This window comes from Rhinolophus sinicus, linkage group LG01, assembly GCF_036562045.2.
Source record: "Rhinolophus sinicus isolate RSC01 linkage group LG01, ASM3656204v1, whole genome shotgun sequence".
NCBI classification, from domain to species: Eukaryota; Metazoa; Chordata; class Mammalia; order Chiroptera; family Rhinolophidae; genus Rhinolophus; species Rhinolophus sinicus.
This window is the reverse complement of record NC_133751.1, coordinates 118,593,328-118,614,793: the sequence shown is the minus strand read 5'-3', so window position 1 is coordinate 118,614,793 and position 21,466 is coordinate 118,593,328. Positions and strand designations below refer to the sequence as shown.

Below are 21,466 nucleotides of genomic sequence, written 5' to 3'. Positions count from 1 at the left end.
TCAGAGCCTCTCACTTGCATCATATTTCTACGTGGTCATGTGCTTTACAAAATTTGCGAAAGAACCACAGTTGGTTGAGATCATTATCTCTTTCCACTAGACTTTCTGTCTGTCCAACTTCCCTTTACGTTGGGAGATGTTGGAGTGGCCATGGGCATTTTTGGCATCTAGCTGAGGGAAGTTGAATTAAGGATACGTTGTGTTGGGGATTAATGGTATCTACTTCTGTGGTTTGGAGTCACTTTGGACCTGTGGTTGCTATTACTAACCAGCCCCATGTAGGAATGGCTTCCAGGAATATTCCTCCCATGCGCTGTGCTGACTCACCTGCCATTGTGATGTGAGGTGCAGCGTCAGGGGTGTATCTTGGTATGAACATTGCCAGTGCACCTGGCACTGGATGTGTGGGCTGTGGAGGAGAAACAAGGGTCGAAACAAATGGAGCTAGAAACTGGAAAGTCCTTCCAGATCTTACAGGGAAGCACAATAGAGATACCCTAAATTTGACGACAGTCCTAAAACTTGCCTTACTAGTAATGTCAAGTAGTTGTGAAGCTGAAAAAAACCTTTCTAAACTATCACTAAAAAGAAACTTGGATCAACTAGGCTAGAGGAAAAACTAAATGATTTTTTTTATTCTCTATAGGAAATATTTGAAAATCATTGGCATATGATAAGATAATCAAAGAATGTATAGCACACACAAAAAAATAGGAAGGTATTCTAGAGGTATGTTTATTAATATACCAGGCAGTTAATTAATAAAAATATGTTATTTTTGCTGGATTTTGTGATATTTGTGTTAATTTTCTATTGCTGTATAACAAATTGCCACAAATTCAGCTGCTTAAAACAATGCATATTTGTTTTCTGCGGTGTCCGGGAGTCAGGAACCTGGCATGGCTTAGCTGGGTGCCCTGCTCAGGGTCTCACAAGGCTATAGTCAGGCGTCAGCTGTGGCTGTGAGCTCAGCTGAGGCTCAGGTCCTCTTCTAAGCTCTCCGGTTGCTGGCAGATGTAGGATGGAGGCCCAACCTCCTGGAGGCCACCACAGGTCCCACTACCAGACCCTCCCAGAAGTATTCATATCATGGCCGCTTGCTTCTTCAAGGCCAGCAGCAAAGTCTCTGCTTAGCCAAGACAGATTCTCACATAAGGAAATGTAGTCATGGGGTAATCTCATGTCCGTTGCCATATTCTGTTGGTTAGAAGCCGGTCACAGGATTGTCTGCATTCAAGGGAAGGGCATCGTCCAAGGGTATGACTCACTGAGGGTCACCTGAGGGTGTGTTCACCACAGTATTTGTCCATCTGAAAAATTGTGTAATGGATTTTGATTTCTCCTTCTAGAGATTCACTTTTCTATCCAATATTTGTAATTTTGTATTTTCTTAAAGATGGGCCCCAAGATGAATAAGCTTCAGACTGAAACCTTGATGTTCTGAGTCATACCCGGCTGTATTGTAGAATGAGAAACTTTTTGCTTTTTTTCTAAAGAAAGAAATGTTTTGTTTTTTGTTATTGTTGTTGTTTTAAATTTTATTGGGGAATATTGGGGAACAGTGTGTTTTTCCAGGGCTCTTCAGCTCCAAGTCATTGTCCTTCAATCTAGCTGTGGAGGGCACAGCTCAGCTCCAAGTCGAGTCGCTGTTTTCAGTCTTTAGTTGCAGGGGGCGCAGCCCACCATCCCATGTGGGAATTGAACCGGCGACCTTGTTGTTAAGAGCTCGGGCTCCAGCCAACCGAGCTATGCAGCTGCCCGAAAGTTTTAAAATTTAATGAAGTCCTATTTATGTATTTTTTTTGTTGTTGCTTTTGGTGGTGTATCTAAGAATGCATTGCTAAATCCAAGGTCATAAATATTTACACCTATGTTTTCTTCTAAGAGTGTATAGTTCTTGCACTTACATTGGGTCTTTGTTCCATTTTGAATTAATTTTTGTATGTGATGTGAAGTAGGGGTCAAAATTTGTTCTTATGCATGTGGAGATCCACTTACATATACCAGCACCGATTCAATTTTAACAGCACATTCACTGCTGTCATTAATTTAGTTTTTTCTGAATCATTAAGGTAATTATTTGTTTGGTGTATAATGTAATATAAAGAAAATAGCTTTGAAATATTAGTATCATTATTACTAAATAATACAAGCACTGAAGGAAGTTTACCATTTCTTGGAAATTTTTTTGTCCTTAGTCTCTTTTAGTGAGATGCATTCTATCAAAACCTTCTGTTTTGAAGTCTCTTGAAATAATTCTATGTGGCTACATTACCCATTTAACATGCATTTAGTTTCACTTTAGTTTTTTTGTTTAACAGCTTTTAAATTTGTTTTGTTTGTCCTTCCTTCCAGGGTGTTTTTTGGCACATATATAAATACATATATCCATATACATACATATATGGATATATATGTATGGATATATGGACATATATGTATGGATATATGGATTTATATATGTGCCAAAACATGCTCATTATATATATGTATGTATATGTGTATATATATACATATGTATGTATATATACGTAATATATATCTTATTTTTTATTCTTCCTGCTTTCCTTGTACAAACAGTAGGCTGTTATATTTTGGATATCTTTACATATCAGTACATAACGTTCTTCCTCATTTTTAATAGCTGCATGGTATTCCATTATGTGGGTTCCTATTGCTGGGCGCTTGGGTGGTTTTTAATCGTTTGCTGTTACACACAATGCTACAGTGAGTAACCTTGTATGTTCTCATGCAGGTGTTTCTGTAGATTAGGTTCCTAGTCGCAGGATGGCTGAGACAGAGGACAAGTGCATCTCTCGTTGTATTAGGTGTTGCCATAGTCATGTCAGAGGACTGCGCTGTTCCCCACGCCCTCTAGCGATGTACAAGGGTACCTTTCCCCCAGGGTCTGTGGTCAGACTTGGGGATTTTTGCTGTTCTGGTAGGTGAAATGCGGTATCGCAGTGCAGTTACAATTTTTGTTTTCTTTATTAGTGAGGATGAACACCTTTTCATGTATTTAACATCATATCATCATATGTACTTATTTTTCTGTGAATTGTGTATTGTTTCCCAGTGGATTGTTGATCATTTTTTCCACTTTCCCTGTTTCTAGAGACTGTTTGTATATCGCTCTTGGTAATATGGCTTCAATATTTTCATTGTTCATCATTTGTCTTTGTTTATGATGTGTTGTGCCAAACAGAAGTTTTTCTTTTTGTTTCTTTTTTTTATGAATTTTTTTCTTACATGGCTTCTGGATTTTGAGTCATAGTTAAAAAGGCCTTCCCTACTTCAAGGTAATAAAGGGATTTCACCCACATTTTCTCCTAGTACTTGAGGGTTTTATTTTTCACACTTAATCTTTGACCCATTTGGAGTTTATCATGTATAGTTATTTAAACCTCTTGTATCTCTTGCCAAGTAACTTTTCAGATGGCTTGTGTACTTCTGTTGATTATGAAAAAGAGCTCCTCTTTCGCACCCTTGCCAGTGTTTGTATTAGAATTTTTTACTGACAACAGTATTGCCCAGTTTTCTGCTCTGTGCTTGGCTCCCTCATCTGTAACATGGGAATATCTGCTCTTGTTTAAAAACAAAATAAAAAATGATAGAACAGAGAGTGGTAAACAGAAGTGTTCTATACGGAGTTGTTTTTATTTCATGGTGCCGCACACATAGCATGATAACTTCGGGCCCTCGTACCACTCAGCTGGCAAAGCAGGCAGAGTTCTCAAATGCTGATATTTGTTTTTGTGGCAGATTTTATTCCCCTTAAAACTTCATTAATTTCTGATAATGCTGTTTATTTCTGCAGTTCGTGGAAGACTATGAACCCACCAAAGCTGACAGTTACCGAAAGAAAGTAGTTCTCGATGGAGAAGAAGTCCAGATAGACATTCTGGACACCGCTGGACAAGAAGACTATGCAGCCATTCGAGACAACTACTTTCGGAGCGGGGAGGGTTTTCTCCTGGTGTTCTCAATTACAGAACACGAATCGTTTACAGCAACTGCCGAGTTCAGGTATTTCGGGAATAGCTTCCAGCCTCCAGCAGGCGTTTTGCCTTCCTTTCTTGTGACTTGGCTTCCAAGGAATTTGGGGCTGAGCATCGTGGTACGTAGAAAGTTGAGCTTGTGATTAGGAAGAATCTGTCTAAAGAATTTTCTGGAGCTTTTTGAATCTTGGCACATTGTAGTTCACCATTTGTTTTAATCTCTTTGGACTTCCCTTTTTTATAATAGTTCTGACTATAAATTACCTTAAGAATCTGTTGCCCCTAAACAGGACAAAGCCATTCTGTGTAGTCAAGAACCTGTTGTTCTGTTTTCATAAAAATCCTGAGAGACAGTGATTGGTGAGAGTTAACCATCTTTATCTTTTTTATAATTTTGCTGGAAAAGTAATGAGTTTGATCTATTTTGAGGTTTATGAAACATTGTCAGCAGAGTGAAAGATGTGAGTCAGAGGGACCATTTGCTGCAACCATAAGGTAGAAAGAACCAGGCAGATCTGGGTTTGAATCTCTGCCCTGCCTTTGACCAGTTTAGTGACTCTGGGAAGGTTTATTTAGCATCAGAGATGCTGTTTCTTTATCTGAAGATGCATTTGTTTGTTGGTGAAATGAAATGAAATGTTGCTTAAAATTATAAATTCCATAAGGGCAGGAACAGTAGTCACCCTTCATTGTGTCGTATCCCCAGGCCTTCTCACATGGTCACATGGTCCTTACACAGTGAGCGGAATATTCACTGCTATAACTCATTTGAAAATGTGCTACTTAGGGTGGCTGGTTGGCTCAGTGGTTAGAGCGCAGTGCTCATAACAACAAGGTCGCCGGTTCGATTCCCACATGGGCCAGTGAGCTGCGCCCTCCACAACTAGATTGAAAACAACGACTTGACTTGGAGCTGATGCGTCCTGGGGAAAAAACACACTGTTCCCCAATATTCCCCAATAAATATTAAAAGAAAAAAAATGTGCTAGTTAAGATACCTTAAGTTTATTTTGTTATAAGGAAATAGTGAGCCATTAGGCATACTTCTTATGGGAATTCTAATGGGAAGGATATCTTTCTCTTTACCCTATAACTTCTCATTTGTCTTACACCATTGCCTTTTTTAATCTATCCTCCTTATAAACATCTGTCCAGACGACTTTTTATTTTAAGAACCAGATCTAGAGTCTAACAGGGAACTAAAAAAAAAACCAAACAGTAATTTTTTTTTCATTCTTTAGCAAGTTTGTCAGAAATTAAGGTGATCAACCAAAGGTGAAAATGAGGAAGCTAAATATCCCCCTAAGATTTGGAGGGAGGCAGCAACAAACCAGAGAGGCCTCAAGGGGTGAACTCCTGTAAACCAGCAGAGACTTGAAAGTGGGGTATCAATTCTCTGGAACCACAGTGTGTGTGCTGTGATGATCTGTCAAATGACTAGGACCCCTTATGAGACGTCCTAGTAATTTTTACATGTCTCTGACACACCTAGAGACTTCTGTATGTGGGTACAGCCCATGGATTCATAATTGTGTTTGCAGCTACATAATCCTGTTCTTATGTCTCCTTGAGGTAAAACAGGGCAGGTGCAGACACTGCCTGACTTTCTGCCCTGTCCTGAGCTTCTTCATTTCCTGTTGCCGTTGGACTCACCAATAAACGAAATGTTGGGCCGTAGAAGAGTCATCTCCAGGAAATAGATGGTGCCACCCTGTCCTATCCTTCCAAATCACCACACACACACACGCACGCATGCACGCACACGCATGCATACATATGTGCGTGCGCACACTCACGGATAATATGCATTCCCATAGAGTTGGAACAGAGTCTCATCTCATCTTAGGAGAAGGGTTTTGGTTGTGATGAGAGAAGAGGGATCCTTAGAAGGAAAAGGAAGGGAAGTTACTTCTTCTGACTTGAACTCTGACATTTAGATACAGGTCTCAGCGCTGTCCAGCTTTCTCATGTCATTGGAATCAGAAGAATGGAGGTAGATTATCTGAGCCTTTGTGGTTAAACTCAGTCACTTTACTTTATGCCTGTTAGCAGTTTTAAAATAGAGCATTTCTGTATTTATCTTCCAAATGGAAAGATCCCAACATAAAACAAAATGTTAATACACTCTTAGCTTCACACTTTTCCTGGACATACTCCATAAACTAGAGAGAAGGGTTTGTTACAAGAGACCAGAACTTGGTCCTCCCACGTTTGGATCAATGTGTGTAGTAAAGAGGTGATTTGACACGCCTCTGGAAGACTAGTGAGCCAGAAAGCTACCAGTTTTTGTGTTTATAGTTTATGTTGATCACATAACTTCTGAATATAGCGTGCTCTTTGACCCTTGTTGAAATGTATGGGCTAGCAAAGCTACTTAGAGGCAGTTTTCAATTAGAGGCTTTTCTTCTTTTCATTTTTCTTAAAATATTTGATATCTGGTACTTCAGTTGACTATATGGAAAAATTTTTTAATATTTTTATTATTATGAAATGTTATCCTATATCACATAAAAATCAGTGCCGATCTCCACCAAATACATTTTTAAAGGGATCTCTTTTTGGAATGTATTTGAATGTAGAAGTAGAAATGTCCCCACTAGATCAAAATAGTGCAAGTGGAATAATTTTTTTTAAATATTTGGTTTTGATTAATAACTTTATAGAACTGATTATTTTTAGTAGAGGTTAAATTTAATGTCTTTTTCAGAGGGGATGCTTTTGAAGTACTTTTCCATAAGCCTTGCAGTGTTTCCTTTCATTTTTTTGGTTCACTTTGTAGTAGAAAAATAATGCATATTAAATATAATTACTGTCTAACACAACAGTTCCCCACCATTCTGTGGCCTGTAACATACTGTGTCTAAATGGAAACCCCAGTGTGGGGGTGGGTAGGGGGGACAGGTGTGTACACACTTAGATAAAATTGAAACAGAAGTATCACAAAACCATACTTATCTTTAGAAGTAGAGGTTCCCTCTGATGCTCCTTTTTTATGCTATTTCAGTGACAAAAAAAAGTTGCTGGTTGTGACACACTAAATTGATTTCAAAATATACTAATAGACTGCACACACCATCTTCCATATGAAAAACAATGGATTTCATAGCTTTTATTCTCACAAAGAAATTATACCATTTTTTCAAGGGGACTATTAAGCATTTTATGTATGATGATACTGCTTTCAGCTTGTTTTGGTCTCAGAGGTCCCTGGGGCTTTTTTGTTTTTTTGCCTAAGCATAAACTGGGACCCTGTTGACATGCAGAACCTGGGCGCCCACCCAGACATTTCCTTACTCCCTTGGGCTACTGTGGGGCCCAGAAGTCTATATTTATGAGAAGCACGCCAGGTCATTCTCAGAATCAGACTTTGAAAACCCTTATCTCGTTTATGACAGGATCTGGGGAGTGCGTCCATGGGACGTGTCCCGAGGGCAGCGGGTTCTCCTTCTGCCTTTGGAAAGCCTTTCATTTTAGATGCTTTATTTTTGCTGTAACGCCTTAGGGAACAGATCCTCCGTGTTAAGGCTGAAGAAGATAAAATTCCATTGCTCGTGGTGGGAAACAAGTCGGACTTGGAGGAGCGGAGGCAGGTGCCGGTGGAGGAGGCGCGGAGTAAGGCGGAGGAGTGGGGCGTGCAGTACGTGGAGACCTCGGCCAAGACGCGGGCCAACGTGGACAAGGTGGGCGCGCGCCGCGTGCTTCTTGGAAACAGACTTGAGAACCAGCAGAACGCAGACGCCTGGGCTGTTTGGTTTTAAGGGAACCATTTATGGAAACTAGAGGAGGACTGATTTTTCCAGCTGTACGTCATTATAGTGAGAAGCACTGGGAGGGTTTGACCCCGGATTTAAAACAACCCAGACCCCTTTCAGTTTGTCACCAGCCTTGTTAGAGTATGCTTAATGTCACCACAGCCCTTGGAAGTATGGTGAGATGAGGTCCTTGGTTGGTAAAGACTGTGCTGGAAGGATGGACATAAATATAGCAGGTCCTCAAATAAGTTTCCTTCAGTGTCCTTTTGTTATAACGTTGCTGAGATGCCATCGGCACTTAACTCTTGTTTATATCAGTTAGCCTGTGGTAAAATTGGTTTGGTTCGCAGAACATACGAGTAGCCACAACGTTAAGCGAGGACTTAGCTGTAGCCTCCCGTGCTCTCTCATCTTCCATAGCTTGTGGTTCTTCAGGCGCAGGGCTGGGGGTGCCGGCTGCTGCTGGGGAGTCCCCCAAAGAAACACGGCTTGTCTTGATTTTTCTCTCATTGAGTTATTGGTTAGATTTGTTTTTTTTCACCTTATCATCCACAGGCAGAGCAACATGTTTTGTCTCTAGAATTGAGTCTCTACATCGTATTTACCCTCAGGAATCAACTCTCCAGGGATTTCTTTTCTCTCCCTTACCAATCCCCAGCGGACTTTCTCACTCAAATCTCAGAAGCTGATGAAAGGATGACGTTGATAATGCTGAGCGTTGACAGTTTGAAAATCCACCTATCAGTGATTGCGATTGTTCGATCTTTTTTGAAAAAATGTAGCCTCAAAGTAGTTGTCATACAGCTAAAACAGACAACCTGAAAATGAGGCTTTCCCTGTACCTTCACCTTGCTCATCAGCTCTTACTTCATAATTGATACTCTTGTAAAATCTAAACCCATTTCTCTTCGGCTGCCACGCAGTGGATATGTCTGCTCTGTGTCATGTAGCGTCAGCGTCTGAATCCTCCAATCAGCGTCTCATGTCTCTTTCTTATGGCGAAAAAATTCTCCTTTACCTCTTACCTAAAGAGGGAGAGGTTTATAAGCAGCTTTCCTTTAGCTTGAAAGGCTACAAAAGGAACATTGGTATATAGCATGTTGCATTAGAAGGGGTTCACTTTAGAAACACTTTGGCAGCACCTACAGCATAATCTGTTTAGCTGTAGTCTGCAGTGTAATGTGTAGTCACTCGTCAGCCACTTTTTCTTCGTGTTATTATCTCAGCTCTTATGTTGATTCTTATGCTATTCCAAATCTCTTTCTGTCAAGTTGTTTCCTAGCTGTAGAAAACACAGGAAATCTAGACATATATTTCATCTTCAAAAAATCAGGCAGGCCTTCTTGGCGTGGAACTGCATTTTTTTGATGGATGGTTCTGTTGCACAGTAGCTCGCCATCTCCCCTTCCTCCTCTCGACCAGCTTGACCTGCCAAACAGGAACCAGCAGAAACTTATGACTGGCAGCATTGTGTTCATTTGTAAACAATGTACACGAAAGGAGATTGTTGATAAGATCAGCCGATGAACAACTTTGTCGTCTTTTAAGTTGGACACACTCCATTACCCTCCTCCTGACTTTTGCTGTTAGAACAGAAAGAAAAACCTGTAACATATGAAGCGCTTCACTGTTACTGTTATGGGTGGAGTGCTTTCCTGAGAGGCTGGAGAAAAGGGGGTGCTTAGGTTTAGAGGGGGCCCTTTTCTGGGTTCTGAGCTGGTGGGAAATGCTCATGAAGTCCCACACACAAAGCTTGATCTTGCTTTCTACTAAGAAGGTATGTCTTGAAAATAAAGGGAGCTTGTGGTTTTGTGTGGCCGTCCAAAGATAAAAACCTACACTCCGCTCTCCCACTTTCAGTCTCCGTCATTCTCTAGGAGAAATCTCAAATGTTTCTTTGTAGGAGGCATATTTTGTCTGCTTGAATATAGACAGTACTTTGGCATGATTCTGGCACCAGAGGGTAAAACCCAAACTATTGTGACAAATGATGATCGTATCTAAGTAACCCTGGCATCCAGAGGACAAGTCTCGGCAGTTCTTGATAAGGTTTCTTTCAGCTGAGACAGCAGGGAATGGAAGAGAGGTTGTTCCTGAGAAGTAGGTAGGGGCATTCATGGGGAGGGGTGCCAGGACACCGCTCTCTCCCCGTTTCCCCGGCTTCTTAGTGCAGGAGCCTTCGTTTGTTTATGGTTCTTGCCCCCTTTCTTCCCTGCCACTGTGTTCCCAAGTCTGCTCTTGTGGAGTTACGCTGGGAATGCTGTCCTGTGTAATATTGCTACCTTGACAGGGTGATAAGGATTAAATAAGAGACAGGTACTTGTATTGTTCTTTCCTTTTCTGGTGGTTGGAAATACTAGGAAGTCTGCTTACTATTGTCACTCTCAATATTTGTAAATGTCATGAACTGTTGTAGATCCGTTCTGTGCTGTTTTATCCTTCACCAGACTATGAGAGGAAAAGATTTTGTCATTCTGAAATAAGCTGTGAGTGGTGGTAACAGTATGATGCTTCTGTCTGTAGGTGGACTGGTTGTATGATACGAGCAGAGATGTTTATACAGTAGAATTAGAATATGTTTTTCATGTTAATTGTTCTTATTTGCTCTAGACTTTTTGTTTTTGATGGCATGTGGCTTATAAAAATAACTTTGGCTTTATGCTCAGTCTAATTGCTTCATTATATCATTAAAGGCTTTTTCTTCCCTCTTCTCTTCACCCCTTCCTCCTCACGCCAGGTGTTCTTTGATCTAATGAGAGAAATCAGAGCAAAGAAGATGTCGGAAAACAAAGACAAGAATGGCAAGAAAAGCAGCAAGAACAAGAAGAGTTTTAAAGAAAGATGTTGCTTACTGTGAATGCCAGGATGCGGGAGGAAACCCGTCGCAGCTGAGGACACAGGGTGGGCGGTTAGGAGAAGACTGTGGTCCGCTTCTTGGTGTGTTCCCTGCTCACCCCAACTTCATTCACGCACACTTCTTACACGGGGAAAAATACTTGTGAATCAGTGGCTGGCAGGAGAAATACTTCTTTGACCTTACAATGGACTGGCTACTTTGTCAGGAGTTTGGGGGTTCCCTTCTTTCTCCCTCCCAGAAGTTTAGCTGCGTATATAGTGCTAGAGGTAGGAAATAGTCCAACATTTATTAAATGAAAGAGGACTGTTGTAGCATCTCCCTTCACCCCCGCCCCCAGTTTCATAACATTAGCTTCTTTTGTTTTGAAATAAAAATGTCTTATTTTGTTAGGTTTTGGGAGAAGGGGTGGGGTAAGACTTCCCTAACCCTTGTCAGCTTAACCGTAGTACTCAGAAAAATCTGTTAAACTCTAATGATGCTGAAAAATTCAAAGATTTTTTTTTTTTTTGATACATTTTTTGGCAATACCCAATGGATCTGAATCATAGCTAAAAAAATAAATTTGAATTGGGCCAAAGAGGTCAATACCCAGCTCATAAATCTCCCATATGAAAAATGTAAGTTGTATTTTTTTTGTATTTAAATATTGGCCAATGATAGGCTGTGTTGGCTATTTTCCTCCTATAGCATCCTGAGTTTTGTGTAGGAGCTTCTTTTTAATAGACTAAGTGAAGACTCAAGAGTAGAATACTTTATAAATGATACACTTTTCTGATCAGATTTTTAAACCATTCTTTTTGCTAAATCCTCTGCTAATTGCCAGTCCTATGGGTAGGCCGCTCCTTCTACAACCAGTAATAACACATTCTGTCCTCCTGATCAGCTTCTCTTTGCACGCTGAGGTGGGAAAACCTCTTCTTTTGTTTCTTTAAGTGGAACATGAGTTCTTCAAAAGAATGTGATGAGTTAAAATTGTATTCTAAAATCATGAAGCCAGAGCCTGTGCCAGACATTCTACCTCTCATAGAATTGCTGAGTAATTCTAAAGTTAAAATTAGAAGTGGGGAAGGATAAGTCATTGCCCCTGTATCTCTGAGAATTGGCTGCTATTTCTAATATTTGTTTCGGAGACAGCCATATAGTTAGGAAAAGATTTTTATTGATGAGATATTGTTAATCTTTCTTGAATCGATATTCCAATTCAGCAATCAGAAAATTTTCCATCAGGAAAAGAGTGCTGTGATAAAAACCCAGCATTCACATTTTTTCCCCATTTTTCAGAAGTGACATTTTACACACAGGTGCCAAAAATGAATTGGGGTGGAGAGAACAGGAACCTTTGAAATTTATGGTTACTATAGAAATTGTAGAAATTATGAGCTGACTGGAAAATAATCTTGTATCACCTCCCAAAGAACAATGGGCTTTTGAATTTAAAAAAGCAGACAAATATACTTTTTCAGGATTTCAGCCTTTTTACTTTATCCTTTTGTCATACATGTGAAATGCAAGTATTAAAGAAATTGACAGTATGTTATTCATAATTGTTCTTGTTTGATGTTCGGCAATAGCAGACAAACTTGACTTCAGTTAATCCTTTAAATTGGGCTGTGGGAAATAAAGTGATAAGTATAAACCTCAATGTTAAGTTCATCTTTCCTTTGGGAGAGATGACTACCCTTCTTAAAATTGAAAGAGTCGGAGAGAATCACACTTTTGAATTTTTGACACAACCTAGTTCTTTTCATCCTAGTTTGCCACCAGTTTGAAATCAGTTCCAGTCAAGAGTCGGTGGATTTGGAATATGTACAAATAAATTAAAGATGGTATGAATTATTTCATGCTATGGAAATTATTCTTGGTATTAGTATATGCTATTAATATATGTCAAAAATTATATTTAACTGAATAGCAATCAGAAATGGATCTTGCTAACAAAGTTTATACATGTGAGAATCTTTTCCATAGAAAATTAAGGAAGAAATGTTATTTATAAACATGAAGCATAGTTACTTGCTAAATCATTAGCTATTGTGTCCATAGCCTAGCATTGTTTTCCTAAAGTATTCGTTCTGGAAATATGCAAGCATGTGGTTCATGTCAGGGACTATTCTACGTGGTGGGATGTGGTGTTGAACAAGGTGGACACGCTCTCTTCTCTCCTAGAGCGAATGCTTTAGTGAGGAGAGATACAAATAAATGAAAACATTAGGGCAAATACTTTGCTGAAAATAAAACTGGGTAACGTGATAGGAAATGTTTCTGGGCAGTAGAACTGCTTTCGTTTGTAAGCGTCTCCAAGGGGGTGACATTTAAGCTGAGGAAGGAGCGGGCCATGGGAGGAGCTGGTTGGTGGGTGTGGGAACCTTTCAGGCTAGAGAACAGCTGGTCCGGAGGTCCTGAGATGTTCAGGAAAAGACCCCGATGACCAGCGTATGGCTGGAATATAATGAGGGCGAGGCAGAGTAATAGAAGATGTAACAGTCTATGATTTCATGAAGTGATGTAGGGGAAAAAAATACCTAGATATATTTTTACAAGTATCCTGTTTCATCAAATCTAAGACACTATTGACTGTTATCACAATTTATATATTAGGTTGGTGCAAAACTAATTGCGGTTTTTGCAATTATTTTTAACCTTTTAAACAGCAATTACTTTTGCACCAACCTAATACAACTAAGAAAAAAAAGCCTGCCCATTAAGTGAGTCCATCCTGATTTCAATTACATGAAAATGTGGGAAAAATGTATGCTTTAGATTAAGTGAATTAGATATAAATGTAAATGACAACTGAAATACAGAATTCACCTCTGGTCTAGAAAGTGACACACTGAAATACCATGGAAGCTTAACAGTGGATAAGTGTTAACAGTGGACAGATACTAATATATACAGTTAATGTTATAGTAGTAAACTTGACTTTGATACTTTTATTTTAAAAATTTGTTAAATTGATCATAATTGTAACTGCATGTGCTTTAAAATTCTAATGGTCAGAAGTGCTTGTAATGGAAGCTATTTAGTCTTGCTCTTCCCTACCCCAGGCCTATTCCTCAAAAGTCATTATCTAACCATTTCTATTCTCAGATCATTCGTTAGGTACACCCGTATTTCTAAGTACTATTTTTATGCCATTGTTTCTTGATTTTCCATCTCAGACATTCCCGGTGACAACTTGCTGTAGCACATGAGGGTTTAGCTCACTTGGTTCCCTCACTCCCATCCCCATTTTTGACAGTGATAGTCAGTTTTTAATTCCTCTCTTGGTGACGGTTACACTTTTTAAAACTATATTTAAACTTCTGTTTATTATTCGGTCAACTCTTGACAGCATCTCCTGGCCCCCCACTCTGAAAGGGGAGACTATACCACTCCTGCCGTTGCCTCTGGATCTCACCTCCCAGCTTTTGTCACTTCTTCCTTCTCCGTTACAACTTTCAGATTATTGAGGGAGATGGCATGAATATCCCATTCTGTGACCATAACTCAAGCTTTGCTGCTCTATAGATTAATTCTAAATGTTGAATACCAGTTCAACAACAATTTGATTATTATGACACATAATTTTGACTCATTGCTGAGCCAAGGACCTCGTGGTTAGTGCGTCTCTTTCATGCCACGGTTCTGACGTCACCACACAAAAGAGAGCGTTCCTGGTGTCTGGTCAAGTGGGCTCTTCCTTCAGTTGCCTGAATCACCCCTTTTTAATTTGCTTCATCTTTAGACTATTTCCTCTGAAGTGACCCCCACTTTCGCACATTTTTCCTGAAGTTTGATTGCTCTTGCTGAGAGCATAATTATGTGCTCTCTTCCCTGATGCCACTTTTTGTTTTCTTTCGGTGCTTAGGATCTGCTTCCCTTCTTCTGAAGACATCCTACTGAGAGCTCAGTGATGGCCTGACCTGATTCAGGCTCATCGCTTTCTAGGTCTTCGGCACAGCTGCTGTACTGACATCTGCTTTCATTGGACACTTGGGTTAATTCCAGTTTCGAGTCTCACATCTTCCTTTCTTGGTTTTTACCCTCATTTTGCTGGAGTACATTTTCAGAAAGGGTGCACTAGTGGTACACTGAGTCTCTTAGATGTGTGGCAGCATTGTTAGTTTTCTCCTTGACTTAATTGCTCGTTTGGCTTGGAATAGAATTCTGGGTTCAGAATAATTTTCCTCTAGCTCTTGGGAGGCTTTGCTTCATTGTCTTCAAGCATCTATTGTTGCTGTTAGAGGTGGTGTTATTCCAATTGTCATCCCTTTAAATGGGTGCTCTGCGTCTCCCCCCCGCCACTCCGGAGTTGTTAGGATTTTCTCTTATCCATGGTGTCTGAAATAGTGATGGATCTAAATGTGAGTTCGTTATATTCATCCTGCCTGATACCCAGTAGAGTCTTTAAAGGAAGACTCATATCTCTTCAGCTCTAGAAATATATTTCTGAATTTCTGTGATTAATTCTTGTTGGCTGTTCTTTCCAGAACTCCCGTCACCAGCTTTTGGACCTCCTAGAGTCATAGCTGCCTCATCTTTCCCTGTATCTTCCCCCTTTATTTTCTCTCAGATTCCTCCTCCCGCCCCCGTCCCTCTTTCCCTCTCCCTCCCTCCTCCCTCCTTCCCTCCTTCTCCTTCCCTCTCCTTCTCATCACCTGTGATTTGCCAAGACTACTGTAGGTTCTCAAGATGCAGCAATGACCAAAACAGATGAAATCCTTCACCCTCCTGAAGCGTACACTAGTGGAATGAACTTTATTTTCTAGCTCATTGTGTGTGTGTGAGTATGTGTGTGTACAAAACCTTTCTTTGTCTCTATTCCTTTCTCATAGCAACTGTACTTGGCCTTATGGATTCAGTATCTTGACTTTCTGAGGACATTAGCTCTTTGTAAAGTTCGAGTCCCAGAGTTACCTTTGTTTAATTTTTACTGAATTTTTCTCTTGATTCTGTTCTTTATTTTTTAAGCCACAATTTCCCTCAAACATCCAATGATGTCATTGTCCAGCCATATACTTAGAGGGACTAGGAAGATCGGCCAGGGGTTCCCTGTACACAAGCGTGGCTTGTGAAACAGGCTTGACTTGGGGGTGAGTGTGGAGACCCCTAATGCCTAAACCAGGGAAGGTGTGCTCTGGGGACCAGCCGCCAGGCAGGCCTCCTGGGTTCTCCCTGGACACTCTGTTTCTTTAAAGAGAAGAGCTCTGGTGACAGACGCATTGTTTCCTGTGGAGTAAAGACTGTTTCCTAGACAGACCTCTCCGGAATCTCACCGTTTGCAGCCACACTGCGTACTCCTGCCGCTCAGTCTGCTCATGTCGGGATCCCACAAGGCAAACCAGCCCCACCTCTCTGCAGCCTCGTCCTTATTCTTGTCATCTGGATTTCAGCTTTCATAAATTTGTCACACTCGTGCGCTGACTAGTGGCCCTCTGCCATTCACTGGCCCCTCTGCAGCTTTCCTTTACTAGGACTTGAGTCTTCAGGAAGCAGGAGAGACTAGCATTGCAGCACAGTCTTCCATTTTGACCTGGTTTCGTTTTCAGAAATACTTAATACTTCCTTTTTTTGCAGATCAATGTTTAGTAAAGGATAGAATGAAACCACTGATTTGACCTTACGCGTGCACTTGGGACACTTGAACTTGGGAGCGGGCCTGGGGGCCTCACCACTGGGGTCAGATCTGGGTCTGGCCAGGTCTTCTGCCATCAGATTTAAAGGAGGGTGTCATGGGTTTTCCCTGAGCCTGGTTTGACTCCATTAAATAAGTTTATCCTATCTTTTTTGAAATGTGGTTTACTTTGGATGTTCTCTTGTTTTATTATTGTCAAGAAATATGAATTAGCTTACCTGTGCTGTTAATGATTATATTGGGGTGTGTGTGTGTGTGTGTGTGATCAGACTTAGGAAAATCCTATTTTCCAGTTGTGGTCAGTCTGTTGCTTTGCTCCCTGGCAATGCTGTTTTTAAACTTCATGTTGCTAATATAGATGACCCGACTTCTTTTAATGAGTTAGTACATAAGTTTCACTTTTTGAGGATTTTGGAAAGGATGTAGTAAATTTAAACTAAGTTGGGCTCTTGGGCTTATGGCTAGTCTCTGTGAAGGAGATGCTTCCTCCAGTAATGCCCCCCACCCCCATCTTTGTCTAATTCAAGTGCGGGCGCATGTTCTGACATCGCAGCGCTAACTGCTAATTCCTGGTCATCCGGCTGTGTGCCACCGAGCTAGATGTCTCAGTTACACTGGAAGTATTGTCAGAAGTTGCTAGAATGATGGACTGCCCGCATGCGGCGCTTACGGGTAGAACGTGGCCTCTGGTTGTGTCTGAGAAGCTCAGTAACGTGGCAGAGCCGAGGCTTATCTCCCACGCAGGCTGTGAGCTGCACTGCCAGCCGCGTGCTGAGCCCTGAGCAGGACGAAGCCCCGCTGCCCTGAGGACAGCGGTGCTTTTCTAGAGCGCATCCCTTTTCTCCTCTGGTCTGTCTGCTCGTGAGGCATTAACAAAGGCCAGGCGTCTCCTGATTTCCAAGTTCCAAAATCCTTAGGAAAGTTAGCTTCTATCAACTTGATGTTTTAAAAAAAGCTTCATTATTTGTAGTAATTAAACCAAATACATCTCAAGGCAAGTGTAGCACAGGAGTCAAAAGGATAAATTGGGCTGAGTCACCAACTAATCCTTATGTATTTCAGTGGTTACAACTGGAAAAGCTTTCCTAAAATCTCGTATCCAATGAAAACAAATGTATGGTATCCTTATTTCCCATCTATGGTAAAATTACGTAAACAGAGACTGTGAGTGACACTCGTTAGCCACACGTTGGCTTTAGTGACGGGATGTTGTCTTGGCCCACAGAGCACCTTCACTTCAGCACAACGGAAAAGGTCGCTCCTGGCTGCTGTTTGTCAGCTTGTTGGGAGGGGTCACGGCGCCCACAGGGTTGGGGCCAGTTAAGTGTGGGAAGTGCTGGGGGCTGTACCCTGGCTGTGGATTCTTACAGCGCGTGTCTTCCTTATGGGCTCTGAAACTAGCAGCGCTTCCCAATGGCAATTGGCCGTCTCATCAACCTGTATTGGCAAATTGGGTTCTGTATCAGGGATAGGTTGCTTTAGGTAAGTACAGAGTTCTTTTTCCTGCAGAGATGCTTGAATGTGTAGGTGTAGGGAATTATTATTCTTGTTGTCTTTAATGGTTAAAGCATCTTATTTACCTCAGGCCCAGGGGAGGAAGCCTTATGTCCCAGGAACACAAACAGTGCAGTCTGCCTCCATTTTTGCCAGGCTGGGGCAAAGTCACCAGTGACTTCTCATTGCAGCATCAGAGGGGTCTTTTTCAGTCTTTGTAGCATTTGCTAATGTTTCCCTGATTTAGATTTCCCCTGGTTCTCTCACCTCTCTTCTGGGTCTCATTCCTTGACTGCGTCACTCTCACCCACTCTTTATTTTTATTCAGGTTTATTGAAGGATAATAACACGAATAATAAAATGCCTTTGTAAAGCCCAGATCTGATCATCTCTTCACCCTAAATGTCCTGTAGCCACAGAATCCCGCCCAGACCTCGCGTACCAGCTGCCCTCAGCCTCCTGGGGTCTTACCCCGACTGTCCCTGCTCTCCACGTGCCCTGACTGCAAGCTAGTCCCACAACATGCCAAGGCTTTTACGGTCACATCCACTTCTTTGTGGCTTTCCTCAACGTCCCTTATCAGCCCCTCAAGTAGTTACTTGCTGCTTCCCTGTGTGCCCTTCGTCCTTCTTGTGTGAGCAGCTGTGAGCCCAGTGGGCACGGGGACCCTGCCCTTCAACTGCGTCTCTGGGCCTCGTATCTTTTTTGGCTTCTCGTAGGATCTTAAGTTTGCTACGTTGAATTTAATAGTTCAACTGTGAAATCAGATAGCCCTGATGAAGTGCTTAAGGTTTCTTTACAAAGTGGTGGCTCTCTTTTAAGGACCAGTAGTAACCAGAGGCAAAGTGGTGAAGAGAATATCTCAGAGCGCCTGGATTTTTGAGCACACAGTCCAGTAAACACCCAGAGGAGACAGACTTACATTGTCATGTGACCATGCTAGAGTGTTAAGGACTTCATTTCTGAGCTAAATCAGGGAGAAAGTAATTCTGGTAGAACTTGCCTTTAACAAAAGGAATCAAACTTTTTCTACTCGACCTGTTCATCCAAAAAACAAGTGCCATCGTCCTCCCTCAAAAAAAAAACAAACCAAAAACACCCCAACCCCCTCCCCCAAAAAAGTCAAAATGAGCGTAATAAGACTGATTTTATCTATTCTGAATTTCCAACATAACAAATTGCCATGGGGAAAATGGCATAATGTGGTAAGTTAAAGGTGTATATTTAGAGAAGGTATATGCTGGTGTGTACAATTTGGATGGTTTTTATGGAACTGGAACCCTGGTTTTTAGGATCTGCTTGTCCTCCAGCTTCCATGAGCCGCAGCTTCTAACAAGGTCTGTCTGTGCTCTCAGATTCACCAAAGACGAAGATGGGCACCTCACGCTGCTCCCCTAGCCCTGCTTTTAAGAGAGATTTCTTTCAAATTCCCTTATTGCAAAATAATAGTGATTCTTTGGGGGGAGGATGTTTTTAAAGAGAAGAGTCATTTTAAAATATGCCTTTTAAGAAATATACACTGTGATGTATCTGTCGTCTGTATTTACATCATCTGGAATGTTCGTCAGAGCCTCATAAAGCATTTTTTAAATTGAAAATTTCATAGACTTTAAAAATATTGATAAAATATATTTTATTTGCTGCTACACTAGATGGGTATTTTGCCAGTAATAAAGCGGTATATTTAATATTTCCTGTGCAGTTCTGTGGCCATTTTGTTCTGTTGTGGTTGCCAGAATCCGCATATATTATTAAGTGCTTTTTAGACAGTAGAGCCTTTGAATTTAGTGCATCTTTTACCACTGAAAGTGCTCTTTGTGGACCAACCAAACCAGCAAGGACCACTAGAGGTCATCCTTCTGCCCCAGTCAGGTGCCTCCAAATGCTCCCAGGCAGGTTTGTATCCAGAGGCTTCTAAATGTCCACTAAGGTACCGCCCCACAGTAAAAGTGCAGGAGAGTGAGCGGGGCTTCCAGAGACGGCCGTGGACTCTCCTCCCTGGAAGGAGGACACGAGCCCAGCAAACTCCTGCGTAGGCTACGGAGAGAATTCTGCCACAACTATGTCTCCAGAGGCTATTCGTGGAAACTCCCGTGCCAGCTGCGTGCTAACGTGCGTGATGGTAGGGCGTCAATGACAGGTAAAACGAGGCTTGCCTTTAATCCGCTTACAAACTCCTGGTGCTGGGGCGGTGGTCGTGCCACGGCCAGAGGCACCGCTTCCAGCAACGCCCTCCTGTGTCCCAAGCCCTGGGCTAAACATGGGATCCACAGTGGAATAGAGCATAGTGCTGACCTCCCGGAGCTTCTGGGTTGTTGGGGAGGACAGACCCGTACACGGACGAGCGGCATGTTATGCTACGCCGTGCCAGCACAGCTGCCCCTACCGCGCAACAGTACACATGCCAGCAGTGTGCACTGTTCTCACGCACAATGGAGGGATAAACAACCCGGTTGAGAGGGAAGGAAGGCTTCCTGGAGGAGGTGATCATGAGATGAGTCTTGAAGGAAGAACCAGGCAAAGAAAAGAGGAAGTTTCTTCTAGACAAAGGGAGAATGTGAGCAAAATGAAGAGAGAGATGACGCAGCCAGCTCTGGATAGGGAACTACAAACGGTTCTGTCTTCCTGATGGGAACATGAGCAGGCCACTTCCAGCTGTGGCAAGTCACTGGAAGTCACGCCAGGGAGTGGGGACTCAGTTCAGTGTTGGAAGTGCCTTCGGGGCGGGACCTGTCAAATCTGGTTTGGAGTGGACCGCACTGGGGGCCATGCGATGCGCGGTGCTGTGCAAGGGTGTCCTCACAGGAGGGACTTCCCATCACATTGGCCGCATTCTGTTGCTTAGAAGCAAGTCACAGCTCCTGTCCATACTCGAGGGGAGGGGCTACACAAAGGCAGGTGTGGACCGCAGGAGGTGGGGACCACAGGGGTCACCTGAGCTCTGTCACCACAGTGGGCTAGTCACCCTCCAGGGCAGGGGGGCTTCTTTTGGAGTGGTTTGGCCTCAGTTCTCAGCCAGACTGCTATGGCCACAAGTGGTCAAGTTCATCCAGCTTAGAGCATGGGGGCCTCCAGCCGCTAAGTGTCTCTGGGCTCAAGGCATCCTGTCTGGTAACCTGAGACTCAGAAGGGCAGGAATTTGCTAGCGCTCCTGTGGAGGAAAAACCTGTATGCTACCAAGATCCACGTCCTCTAGTTAAGTAGGTACTTTGGATAATTTGTTTAATGACTTAAATTGACATTTTGTTTTTGGATGTTCTTTAAGCTTTTCTCATGTTCCATCTCCTCAAAATTGGAAACAGTGTACTTATTGACTTTTCCATACCAGTGTTAACAAAAATTCAACCGAGCACATGTGAAGATCTAATTGGCTCAACTGAACTATTCATGACTCAGGCAGCTTCCCATCTAATAAACAGAGAGGTTCTCTGAGGAGTTGTACAAAGTGGAAGGTTTTTATAGGCAGAAACTGGGAGTGACAAGAACGTTATTAGCAAAAGAAAAGGAAGGATTGTTTCAGGCAGGGTCACCTTTCTTTGTGGGAAGGGAGGCAGGGGTCTTACCTGAGAGATTATCTTACTGATGATTCCAGACTGATTGGTTTAAAACTCTACTCCTGGGAGAGGCTGGAACTGTAGTTAGGTTAGATGTTAAGTCCTGGCAGAGCCTAACAAAAGTGACTCCATTTTGGGTCTGTTCTTACCACCAGTTTTAACATTATATTAAATCTAATTTTCAGGTACTTACA

General features: G+C 42.0%; 1 protein-coding gene across 1 annotated transcript in view; it reads left to right on the top strand.

The window, feature by feature from the left end:
* RALB (RAS like proto-oncogene B) overlaps positions 1 to 19,411 on the top strand; it is a 46,406-nt gene extending 26,995 nt beyond the window's left edge. Inside the window, exons 3-5 of the mRNA XM_019749095.2 lie at positions 3,818 to 4,026; positions 7,501 to 7,678; positions 10,488 to 19,411. Coding sequence (XP_019604654.1) covers positions 3,818 to 4,026; positions 7,501 to 7,678; positions 10,488 to 10,607 — 507 coding nt within the window. The 3' untranslated portion in view covers positions 10,608 to 19,411. The remainder of the gene's footprint in view (positions 1 to 3,817; positions 4,027 to 7,500; positions 7,679 to 10,487) is intronic.
* The last annotated feature ends 2,055 nt before the right edge of the window (positions 19,412 to 21,466 follow it).